This window comes from Bufo gargarizans, chromosome 5 (genome assembly GCF_014858855.1).
Source record: "Bufo gargarizans isolate SCDJY-AF-19 chromosome 5, ASM1485885v1, whole genome shotgun sequence".
NCBI lineage: Eukaryota > Metazoa > Chordata > Amphibia > Anura > Bufonidae > Bufo > Bufo gargarizans.
In genome coordinates this window covers 23,727,706-23,740,680 of record NC_058084.1, presented here as the reverse complement: position 1 = coordinate 23,740,680, position 12,975 = coordinate 23,727,706, and the positions used below count along the sequence as shown (strand labels likewise).

Genomic DNA, 12,975 nt, shown 5'->3' with positions numbered 1-12,975 from the left:
GGGGGTGATCAGGGAGTCTATATGGGATGATCACCCCCCTGTAAGGCTCCATTCAGACGTCCGTATTTGTTTTACGGATCCATGGATCTGATCCGCAAAACACATACGGACGTCTGAATGGAGCCTTGCAGGGGGGTGATCAATGACAGGGGGGGATCACCCCATATACACTCCCTGATCAACCCCTGTCATTGATCACCCCCCTGTCATTGATCACCCCCTTGTAAGGCTCCATTCAGACGTCCGTATGTGTTTTACGGATCCATGGTTCGGATCCGCAAAACACATACAGACGTCTGAATGGAGCCTTACAGGGGGGTGATCAATGACAGGGTGGTGATCACCCCATATACACTCCCTGATCACCCCCCTGTCATTAATCACCCCCCTGTAAGGCTCCATTTAGACATTTTTTTGGCACAAGTTAGCGGAAATTGTTTACTTACTAAGTTTTCTTACTAAGTCTCATATTTCACTAACTTGTGTCAAAAAATAAAATCTCATATGAACTCACCATACCTCTCACGGAATCCAAATGCATAACATTTTTTAGACATTTATATTCCAGACTTCTCACACTTTAGGGCCCCTAAAATGCCAGGGCAGATAAATACCCCACATGTGACCCCATTTCGGAAAGAAGACACCTCAAGGTATTCACTAAGGGGCATATTAAGTCCATGAAAGATTTAACTTTTTGTCCCAAGTTAGCAGAAAGAGAGACTTTGTGAGAAAAAAAAAAAAAAAACAATTTCCGCTAACTTGTGCCCAAAAAAAAAATCTTCTATGAACTCGCCATGACCCTCATTGATTACCTTGGGGTGTCTTATTTCCAAAATGGGGTCACATGTGGGGTATTTATACTGCCCTGGCATTTTAGGGGCCCTAAAGCGTGAGAAGAAGTCTGGGATCCTGTAACGGGGTGCCAAAGGCGCACTCGGTCTCCCATCAGCCGCAGACCTGCTGCTTAGCTTCGGGAGCAAGGATCTGTGTTTGACGTTGTTCCCAGGGAGGCGTTGCTAGCTGAGAGGCTCCCTGCTCCTAGGTCTGTCTTGAGCGCTGAGCTCATCACTCGGTGCTCGACTGGTCGGTCTGTCGGTCATGTGATGCTGTCCACGTCACATGACCCTCACTCCCCACTATAAATACAGGCAGCCTGCTGGCCACAGGCTGCCTGTTAATTTAGGTTGTTGGATACCTGTGTACTTACCTGATCCTGTTCCCTGACGATCCTTTGCCTGCTCCTCCTGTACTGCGCATCCTTCCTGGTATATTGACCTCGGCTTCCACCTGACTATTCTTTGCGGACTCCTTTGGTACTTCTCGACTCTCCTGGTATTTATGACCCTGGCTTCTCCTGAGATTTCTTTGCTTATTCCTCTGTACTATGTTGTCCTCTTGGTTTTGACCCGGTCCGTTCACTATCCATTATTTGTCTTGTCTGTCCTTCTCGCATGTATCCTAAGTTAGGGACTGACGTCCAGTTGTCCCCTGTCATCAGGACTCGTGAGGCAAGTAGGCAGGGCCAGGGGTGAGGATGGAGCGCAGTGGTCACTACATGTGTGTGTGTGTGTGTGTGTGTGTGTGTGTGTGTACATGACCGTTACAGATCCAAATGTCTCAAAATGCCCTCCTAAAATGAATTTGGGCCCCTTTGCGCATCTAGGCTGCAAAAAAGTGTCATACATGTGGTATCGCCGTACTCAGGAGAAGTAGGGCAATGTGTTTTGGGGTGTCTTTTTACATATACCCATGCTGGGTGAAAGAAATATCTCTCTATAATGACAACTTTGTATAAAAAAATGGGAAAAGTTGACTTTTAGAGATATTTCTCTCACCCAGCATGGGTATATGTAAAAATACACCCCAAAACACATTGCCCTACTTCTTCCGAGTACGGCAATACCACATGCTTGACACTTTTTTGCAGCCTAGGTGGGCAAAGGGGCCCAAATTCCAAAGAACACCTTTAGGATTTCACAGAGCAGGGCATTTTTAACACATTTGGATTTCAAACTATTTCTCACGCATTAGGGCCCCTAAAATGCCAGGGCAGTATAACTACCCCACAAGTGACCCCATTTTGGAAAGAAGACACCCCAAGGTATTTTGTGATAGGCATAGTAAGTTCATGGAAGTTTTTATTTTTTGTCACAAGTTAGTGAAATATGAGACTTTGTAAGGAAAAAAAATAAATTGAAAAATCATCATTTTCCGCTAACTTGTGACAAAAAATAAAAAGATCTATGAACTCACTATGCCCATCAGCAAATACCTTAGGGTGTCTACTTTCCGAAATTGGGTCATTTGTGGGGGTTTTCTACTGTCTGGGCATTGTAGAACCTCAGGAAACATGACAGGTGCTCAAAAAGTCAGAGCTGCTTCAAAAAGCGGAAATTCACATTTTTGTACCATAGTTTGTAAACACTAACTTTTACCCAAACCATTTTTTTTTTACCCAAACCATTTTTTTTATCAAAGACATGTAGAACAATAAATTTAGAGAAAATTTTATATAGAAATGTATTTTTTTTTTTACAACTGAAAGTGAAAAATGTATTTCTTTGCAAATATTTTGGTAAATTTCGATTAATAACAAAAAAAGTAAAAATGTCAGCAGCAATGAAATACCACCAAATGAAAGCTCTATTAGTGAGAAGAAAAGGAGGTAAAATTCATTTGGGTGGTAAGTTGCATGACCGAGCAATAAACGGTGAAAGTAGTGTAGTGAAGAATTGCAAAAAGTGGTCTGGTCATTAAGGGTGTTTAAGCTAGGGGGGCTGAGATGGTTAAACTTAAGCAAGTTGTACCAGTTTTAAGCTTCAATACTTTGTCCCACATTTCCGCTATACTCTTTTGGCCAACATTTGCACCTCAATAACTTTTCCCACATTTTTTCTTGATCCCAATTTTTTTAAGTAAATTTATCTCCCTTAAATTTGGTCTTTTTATCACGCTCCCTCTCCGGCCTGGATCCCTGATTCCCCGCCACCCGTAATCACCGTGGTATTGGATCATGAACATCACGGGGACGTGCGACATGGTGGGTGGGGCAGTAAGTATGCACACGCCTACACAAACTAACTGACAGGGGTCAGCCCCTGCAACTTCTGGGTCTCCAAATTGGGCACATGGCCTGAGCTTGCCCTTTACCCCTCGGAGGTGCTGGCCTGCCCTGCAGCCGGTGTATTGTCTGAACGTGTGTTTAGCACGACTGGAGGGTTATATTTCCCAATGTTTTGGAGTGTGCCCTAATTTCAAAAAATAAAAATAAATTTAAAACTAAACGGCAGTATAGGCTACTTCCTGCACCGCCGCGTCCACCTACACCGCCACATCCACCGCCTCCTCAGCCTCCTTCTCCATATGGAGCTGGTCCTCCTAGATCAAGATTATTATTTTTTATTTTTACGTATTTTATGTTATTTTGAGTCATTTCCCTATCCACATTTGCCATGCTCTTAACCACATTTTGCTGACATTTGCAGCCCTCTAGCCCTTTCCATGACATTTTTACAGCCATTTTAGTGATCAAAAGTTTGGGTCCCCATTGACTTCAATAGGGTTCAGGTTCGGGGTCAAGTTCAGAACATTTTTTTTTCGAAGTTCGCCCGAACCCGTCGAACCCGAACATCCAGGTGTCCGCTCAACTCTAATCCTGTTTTTTTTCACTGTATTGCATGCAGTGCACTGTAGAAAGAGTTAATGAATACTGAGACTTTTAGGACTTTCTAGCTAATAATGAGAAGCTAATAATTTTTCGACAGTTACCATAAGGTTTAAAGATTAGTATGTTTTGGAAGGAAAAATTAAGACCTGTATACCATCAAAACCAGACAGACTGACCTTTTGAATGTCTGGTTAAGCTATGTTATTATGTCTGAAGACTTGTTTTGGTCTGGAAAAACTGCTTCGTTATTCACATTGACTATTATTGTAGCTCTAATGCAATTCTATGACAGAAGAAAATTGTAACTTTGTATCTGCTTGGGTTGTGTTTCTCCATTCCACCCCTCCCACAGAAGGTTCTAGTTTAGCTAGAAACTGTATATAAGGAGAGCAGTCAAAGCCCTTAGTTGTCTTCAGTAAGGATCAATGCTTAGAAGAAGAGACTCTGCCAGACTACATGAGTGAGTAGATGAAGATGCTGAGCCACAGACCCTGTGTCAGCATCCCTATAACCAAGGGGCCAGTTGGTCTACTGAGCCATAGATCCTAGGCCACCAGCTGCTACATATATATAATCCATATCCTTTATACAAAATACATAGCCATAAATAACTCTAAAACGTGAAAGTATAAATGCACAAAAGCTACAAATTTCATGTAACCCTTTATGTATTAAAGACTGCAGTTTCACAATCCAAAAGATCTCCCTTTGTAACAATCTCCTACTGTTATCCTCCTCATTGTCTCCACTTTTCACGACCTCAACAGTGTCTAGGGGACCCAGAGTAGCGTTGGGCCCACCCAAACCCGGCCACTGTATATGCAATTGCTATTTCATGTTTCACATGCACTGGGGGGGCACGTTTTTGATCTTTTGTCCCATTTTTTTTTTTTTTTATAAATTATTTGGTATATAATAGCTAATTGGTCAATCATGTGACCTAGTGACATGACTAGTGGCTATTGCTTTTTTTTGCCATTTTTCTCTCTCATATGGGTTTTCAGATGTGTGACATTTTTTCATGTGTTTGCGGCATTGTCCACTTCTGGCTATGCGTTCATTCATGCACTTACTTTAGTATTTCTTCTTGGTATTTCTTCTACTTTGGTGGGTAAGTTACTGCCCCCATTGGATTGACGCGAAACAGTATGTGCTATCCACCGCCTCTGATCTTGAGCGCTGGCAGAGGCAATGGATCAGTGACTCAGCGGAGGCAGAGTTTAGCCTCCTAGTTAGACACGTGGGCAGAAGGTGTATGCTTGGTGAAGACTGCAGAAAGCTGAGTACACACCATCTCCTGGTAATGCAAAATTTGATCACTTTCCAAATAAGAAAAGCATTTTCCCATTTTACGTTTATAGTGAAGGTCTATGAGCATGCTATCCAGCAGTTACCACTTTGCATAATGCTAGCGATAAGCTTTCCACCACATAAGCAATGAAGCATGCAGATTGCCATGCTCGTTAGCATGCCCAAGGACCCAATTCTTTTAGTCTGTGACCCACATGTGGTGGTTGGTCTGTGGTGGAACCTGCGGCACCTGATTACTGTAACTAGGGCCTGATCATTAATCTTCTACTGTTCTCTACACACAACCCATACAGTACATAAAGAGCAGTCACATTAACCCCTTATACAGTGAGCTTTCAGGATACCGCACATGGTGGCTGCGCTGCATTTGAGCAAAATAACACATGCTCCCTGCATAGTGCCGGTGATACATTTCATGGTGCAGCAGGTTTTGAAAAAGAACAATGGCTTGAAGGAGATCCTGGCCATGTCCAGGAGACATTCCTCACATTTCAGCCATTCTTAGGTGGCAAGGAACTCCCTCCTGGAACGGTCTGCCATTGCACCACTTGATCCGTGATGTTCCAACTCCCTGGAATTCTGCTGTAGCAGCGCAACGTGTGAATGATTTTGTCCGGCACAAGACCACCTGAGCAGGGAGCATGTGTTGTTTTTTGGTCAGGCAGTGGCAGCTTATCAGAGACACGTGTTAGGCCTTTCTGGAGGCCACCACATTTGTCAGTAGGGACAACTGCAGCATCAATGATGTCACATCCTCCGGATATTTATTTTAGAGCAGATGCAACAAGGGATAGTGGAAGAAGAAAGGGAAAGCCTGTGAGTGACTATATAGATTGGCCTGTGCCTATAACTATGAGTGTGCTAGCAATCATAGCCTCCCGGCATGTCAGCAGCCCAGTGACAGACACACAGATGCTACTCCACTGACCCTGTCCTGTCTCTGGCTGCAATCTGCATAAACACCTGCCCGGCTGGGCTCTAACTAAACATATAATAACCTGACTCACCTAAAGGACCGTTCACACACGGTCACAACATGCGGCTTTCTCAGCCCAATAGTCAAGCAGCCTCCAGGCTGTAGCAAATGCAAGTCTCTTTGGGGGATTGTGGTCCAGCAGTCCTCCTGACTCTGACCTTGTGCCGCAGGCGTCACTGCATCCCCCAAATTCCAGGCTGTCCCTTAGCCTCGTGGTCCCTCAGCCTAGCCCGGCTAAGACCACACAGACAGAGCCTCCAGGCCTCTGTCTACGGGTAACACTCTTCCCCCTTTCTGACACTCTGGGAGGTGCTTTATGCCAGCCTGACTACATCCAGCTGGTGTCTCACCTGTGGTGGAATAGGGGTGTGGACCGCACTATCCACCCCTTTAGGACTTTGTGACACATGTGCAGGAAACATAGGATCTCCTGAGAACTGCACCACTCTCCACCTCTTTTTTTTTTCCTGACGGTTGCCCTTGTTACAAAGTCCAGAATTTCAGGCAGGACCCGAGACGCTTGCTGGCGGGAATCTAGAATGACCCCCCCGCAGGATTCCCCCGATCACTAACTCGCAGTATTTCTCCCACGGGCTATACCATTTTGCAGCCATTTCCACTGATCAGTCTCTTGTACTGGGCTTCTGGCCCTTTAAGATCTACACAGCAACTTCCTTTGCAACCCAGCAAAAAAATAAAAATAAATGTCCAGAACAGCAAGGACGCTGCCCTTTGCGGCAATGTCGTTGCTCCTAGCAACCACTTTGTTTCTTACTTTCCATGTTGTCCTTTCAGCACGGACGTTGCCCGCATCCTCCACCAATTGTGGGGGATTAGCTCTTTTCCGGGACTTGCACACAGAAGGCTGGAGGGGCTCTGTGTAGTCTGAGCCGGAAGAGCAGAGAGACCACTACCCCCCAAGAGACACTGGTGTGGGAGCAGCCTGGAGGCTGCTGGAGGTTGGGCTGGGAAAGACGCATCTCATCACGGGTGTGAACTGTGGTACGCTTTAGGTGAGTCAGGGAAACCTATGTGTTTAGATGGGGCCCAGACGGGCAAGGTATTTCATTTTGGCTTTGTGTGTTTTTCTTTATGCCGTGTGCCACAATAAAGCACAGTTTGACCCCTAAATCCTGGTGTCTGTGAAGAAGTGTGTGATGATTGCTCCCCGCTACACTTTACCATGGCAAACAGGACTTTAGCGTCCCGGCAGCCATGGTAACCATTCAGAAAAAGCTAAACGTCGGATCCAGCAATGCGCTGATACGACGTTTAGCTTAAGGCCGGATCCGGATCAATGCCTTTCAATGGGCATTAATTCCGGATCCGGCCTTGCGGCAAGTGTTCAGGATTTTTGGCCGGAGCAAAAGGCGCAGCATGCTACGGTATTTTCTCCGGCCAAAAAACGTTCCGGTCCTGAACTGAAGACATCCTGATGCATCCTGAACGTATTTCTCTCCATTCAGAATGCATTAGGATAATCCTGATCAGGATTCTTCCGGCATAGAGCCCCGACGACGGAACTCTATGCCGGAAGACAAGAACGCAAGTGTGATAGAGCCCCAATGTAGTTCAGGAAAATAATAGACCCACTACATAACATGCAGTCTGGACTAAATCCTAATCCTTCTGGCACATTTGTGCTAATAGTTGCTGGAGAAGGAATCAGGACACGGTTCTTATATTTGAATCCCGTGAAGGTGCGTTCATTTGCAGTCCTACCTAGCATTAAACAGCAGAGAAGCTGATAGTAAATCCGAGGCTGGAAGCCCTGTTACGAGTGGAATCAATGTTATCTTCCAATCTCATAGACTATTAGTATGTGAAATACATCACACAACCTGTCAGGGCATTCCAGCATAAAGCATCCACACAGTATTGAGCAATTCTATAGCTGCCTTCATCTGCCTACCCATTCATGCAAGACAGCACTGGGTCTAAGTATCATTCACTTTACCAGGTCAGCTGGTGCGCTGCCTGGCACTAAGTATGCCCCCTGCCTATAGAGCCGTGTCCTAAATGGAGATCACCAGCTCAACGCGTTTCAACGTGACATGGTCTGCCCCGTGTCATCAGGAGCGAAAGTCTCTCAAAGAGGTAAGCCTGTAGAGGAAAAAGTGCCCCCCACACTTTTGCGTGTCAAGGCCCTGGCGCTATGACAGCCGTATGCGGACGCACGATCAGACAAGCCCCGCCTATGGAGGAGGTGTGTACTGGTACTCCCGCGAATCATGGTAAGGCGCGTCATCTGACATCCGCCCCTTGACCCGCCGAGTACCCTGGTGAATATATGCACCTCCTCATGATTGCGCAAGATGCGCTACTGTATTGGGGGAACCGAAAGTTGCGGCTCATATATCGTCCTATCGCCTCGTTCCAATGTGGATATAATGGAGGACCTGTAAAGGTAACAGATCAGTATCCATCTACATCAAATCTAGAACCATTAAATGACTAACGCAAACCAGACCTACAACAGTGTGTCACCTACCTTCCCTGCGTGTCAATCTCAAAGCATGGCCCAGAAGAAGACCAGGGAGAGTACAGTCAATGCAGAGCTTCCCTTACTGCTCCGCGCACCTCCTGTATACTAATGGCTGCTTTCATAAAGGAAGCGGTCATCAGCATTCGGACTATAAGATGCATTGCCATCTTTCCCCCACTTTATGGGGGTGAAAAAGTGTTAAAAAGTCTTATAGTCTAAGAAATATGGTAGTTTCAAAAGCTGCATAAAAAAAATATAAATAATAAAAATCTATTCAAAATCTGAATGTGTACTGGCAGCCTAACCATTAGTTTACAATTTCCAATGTTGTATACCAATAAGATGAAGAACTCACCCTGTTCTGTCTGTGTCCAGGTCCTTGGGCCACAATCCAGATCCAAATATGCAAAAGAAAATGTGTTCCTGCCGCTCTACAATAATATGAAGCCTCAGTTGATGGCCAATCTGTTAATAAGACGAGGATCTTTTTTTGTGCATAAAAATAAAATGTGTTTTCTGTACGTGTTTCTAGGTGTCAGCTCTTACTTCTAGTGTGCTCAACAAATGCAGAATCGCCTCTTTTTATCCAATGTGACTCCAATTAACATGTGCAAACTGATTTAAAAAAAAGCAAATCAGCAATCAACAAATATCACAAGTACTATACCTATATCGCAGGCTGAGAAATCCAAACAAGAGAGGTGAATCCATGGCATCAGGCAGTGTCGGACTGGAGTACCTAGGGCCCACCAGAGTAACCGATTCTGGGGGCCCACCTTAGGGCTCCTGCATAGTGATGAGCAACATAGACAATATTCAAATTTCGCTAATTTTTAACTGAATATTCATACCTTACAATAGCAGCCTTGTGCACTATAAGACATTAAAGACCAGCTCTCTATCCACACAGACTTGAGAGCTAGCAAGCCTCAAAGTTGCTCGAGTTTTGTTGGATGGCTTGGGGGACCTGTGCACCTAGATCATTATCATTATGGTGACAAAAAAATGTATTATTTTTTTGGATGCCAGCTAAGGGTACTTTCACACTAGCGTTATTCTTTTCCGGTATTTAGTTCCGTCACAGGGGCTCAATACCGGAAAAAAAATGCTTCAGTTTTATCCTAATGCATTCTGAATGGAAAGCATTCCGTTCAGTATGCATCAGGATGTCTTCAGTTCAGTCACTCTTACAGTATTCGACCAGAGAAAATACCGCAGCATGCTGCAGCATTTTCTCCAGCCAAAATTCCAAAACACTTGCCGGAATGCCGGATTCAGCATTCATTTTCATTGAAATGTATTAATGACAGATCCGGTAGTGTTTTGGAAAACCCGATCCGGCTTCCCAATCTGCGCATGCGCAGACATTTAAGAATGAGAAAAAAATAAATACCGGATCCATTTTTCCAGATAACACCGGAGAGACGGATCCGGAATTTCAATGCATTTGTCAGACGGATCCAGATCCGTCTACAAATGATATCCGTTTGCATAGGTGTGTCCAGATCTGGACGGCAGTTCCGGCAACGGAACTGCCTGCCGGATCCTCACGATGCAAGTGTGAAAGTACCCTTACTCTTCTCTCACTGCTTAGGAGGGCTGGCTAAAAAATTTCTGTTTTCTAATTGTCGTAACATTTATATTTACTAACCTTTCTATACTGTTTTGTCATGTAAACTAATTTACATAAACTTGGGCATATGGGAAAAACATGCAAATTAGCAGAATCTGCCTTGTTTTTCAGCTGAAACACTATTTGCATGTTTTTCCCATATGCCCATGTTTATGCAAATGAGTTTACATGACAAAACAGTATAGAAAGATTATTGAATATAAATGTTAGAACAATTAGAAAACTGAATTTTTTTAGGCAGCCCTCCTACGCAGTGAGAGAAGAGTTAGCTGGCATCCAAAAAAAATAATTTAAATTGATAATGATCTAGGTGCGGAGGGACATCAAGCCATCCAAAAAATAAATAAAAAAATCAAGCATCTTTGAGGCGTATTGGCTCTCAGTCAGATGAGAGCTGGTCTTGAATGTCTCATTGCACACAAAGCTGCCATTGTAAGGCATGCTGACTGTTACTGGCTCATGGAGAGGTTGTTGGCTTGCACATACCTGGATTTTGGCATACAGCCTTTGTGTGATCATCTGTTATAGGTTGTTTATTGTGAGTTATAGGTAATGATTGATTTTACAAATAATATAGCATCTATAAAAAATAAATTATAAATGATAGATAGGAGAATACATATAATAAAAGTTAATTAATGATTTTTTTTTTGTGGCCTGTATGTAAAACCATTGACTTCAATGGGGCCGCAAAAATGGAAATTACTCTGTGTGCATTCCGTGTCTGCATGTCCGCATGGCCGTTGCGCTAAATTATAGAGCATGTTCTATTATTGTCGGCATTACAGACAAGGAGAGTGCTGTTCTATTAGAGGCCGGCTGTTCTATTTTGCATTATACAGAATGCCCACAACCGGTATCCATGTTTTGCAGATCCGCAATCATGTTTCTGAGCCCTTACAGTGATAACAGAATTATTAAGGATGAAGTATGATGGTAGACACTCACTGCAAAACGCAAAAAACATACTTCTGGCAGAATTTAGGCTACTTTCCCACTTGCAGTAGCAGGGTCCGGCAGGATGTTCCGGCGTGGAAACAGCCTGCCGCATCCGTGCTCACAGTGCCACCGAAAGTCTGCTGTAGTTTTTGTCCGGCCTCCTCTCGGCATGTTCGTCGTGCTGCAGCCGGACCTCCGGCCCGCTCCCATTATAGTGAATTGGGCCGGAGGGAACCTCCGGCGGCACGGTGGGCTAGCATAAGCACGGATCTGGCAGGCTGTTCCCCCTCTGGAGTGTGAAAGTAGCCTTACACATATATGGATATCCTGCTCTGACTTGAGCATCGGAGCATAAACTGCACAGGGCAAAGGCATTTTCTGGAGTTCCGGTGATGAACCGGGCTCTCCGTAGGGCTGCCAGGCTGAGGATTCCGCCCAGCAGTGAGCCCTGTGACGGCACCGGCACTGATGAGCGGGCTGTAGTGCTGCCCTAGCCTGCAAAATGGCTAGGGCAGCTCTAAAGCCAGCCCATCAGAGCCGGTGACTTCACTGAACACACAGCTGGGTGGAAGCGTCCGCCCGGCAGTGTGTTATTGTAAATAAAAGAGCCCTTACCCTGCGTGATTCAGCACAGCGCAAGGGAGAGCATCGGAGCATGAAATGCTCTGATGCTAACTTTAGGGGGGCTGCCTGGGTGAAATTATGGGTATGTCTGGGTTCAGCTCAGTCAGAAACAAGACACGTGCAGTTCCTATCACACATAGGAAACATGCAATGCATGCACCAAGATTTTTTTTGCCTAACCCTATTAAGTGTAGCACAAGGGGCGGCCTCACTTCAACAAATTGTATTTATTATGTAGAGAAAGTTAATACAAGGCACTTACTAATGTATTCTGATTCTCTATATTGGCTGTTTTCCATCACATTACACACATCTCGTGTCCATGGTTTTGACCACTCTGCAATCCAGCAGCGGTGGCCGTGCTTGCACACTATAGGTAAAGTTGTTGGCCTATGCGCACTTCCAGCCTTTCGCTATAGTCTGTAAGCACGGCCACCGCTGGATTGCATGGTGGTCGTAACCACGGATACATGCTGTGTATAAAGTGATGGAAAGGAGGCAATATGGACAATAACAATAAATTATTAAGTGTCTTGTAATAACTTTCTCTACATGATAAATGCCAATTACTGAAGTGAGACAAACCCTTTAACCCCTTTAGCCATAAATGTCTGGCATGAAATTTATAAAATCTTAACCTCCTCTGATTGCACATAATCTACAGTTTATTTAAAAGGGTTGTCCTACCATAATGACCTATGCCTATCTACAGGATCGGTGATAAATATCAGATTGCTGGGGTCTGACTGCTGGAACACCCACTAGTCAGGAAAAAAGGGGTCCTGAGACATTCAATTACATTACCGCCAATCTATGTACACAAGGGTCTTAAAGGGGTTGTCTCACTTCAGTAAGTGGCATTTATCATGTAGAGAAGGTTAATTCGAGCAACTTACTGTTATTATCCATGTGGCCTCCTTTGCTGGCTGGATTAATTTTTCCATCACATTATACACTGCTCGTTTTGTTTCCATGGTTACAGACCACCCTGCAGTCCAGCAGTGGCGGTCATGCTTGCATATTATGGGAAAAAGTGCTGGCCTCTCTGGTGGCTGGGACCATGGAAGTGCACATAGACTAGTGCTTTATACTATAGTGTGCAAGCACGACCACCACTGATGGATTGCAGGGTGGTCGTAACCATGGAAACAAGCAGTTTATAATGTGATGGAAAAATGAATGCAGCCAGCAAAGGTAGCAATATGGATAATAACAATATATTAGCAAGTGGCTTGCATTAACTTTGTCTACATGATAAATTTGACTTAATGAAGTGAGGACCCCATTAAGACTATGTTCCCTTGATCATTGGGTGTCCCAGCAGTCAGATCTGCAGG

The 12,975-nt window shown here is 44.5% G+C and overlaps 1 protein-coding gene across 3 annotated transcripts in view; it reads right to left on the bottom strand.

Moving 5' to 3' along the window:
- The window catches only part of LOC122939424 (cytochrome P450 2C29-like), a 298,684-nt gene that overhangs the window by 262,065 nt on the left and 23,644 nt on the right, over positions 1–12,975 (bottom strand). Inside the window, exon 2 of one of the 3 annotated variants that reach the window (XM_044295488.1) lies at positions 9,110–9,228. The exons of 1 other annotated variant lie outside the window; for it this stretch is intronic. In XM_044295488.1, the coding sequence (XP_044151423.1) occupies positions 9,110–9,228 (119 nt within the window). Of the gene's footprint in view, positions 1–8,797; positions 9,448–12,975 lie in introns of those variants that run through there. One more of the 3 variants, XM_044295490.1, reaches the window with a different exon arrangement.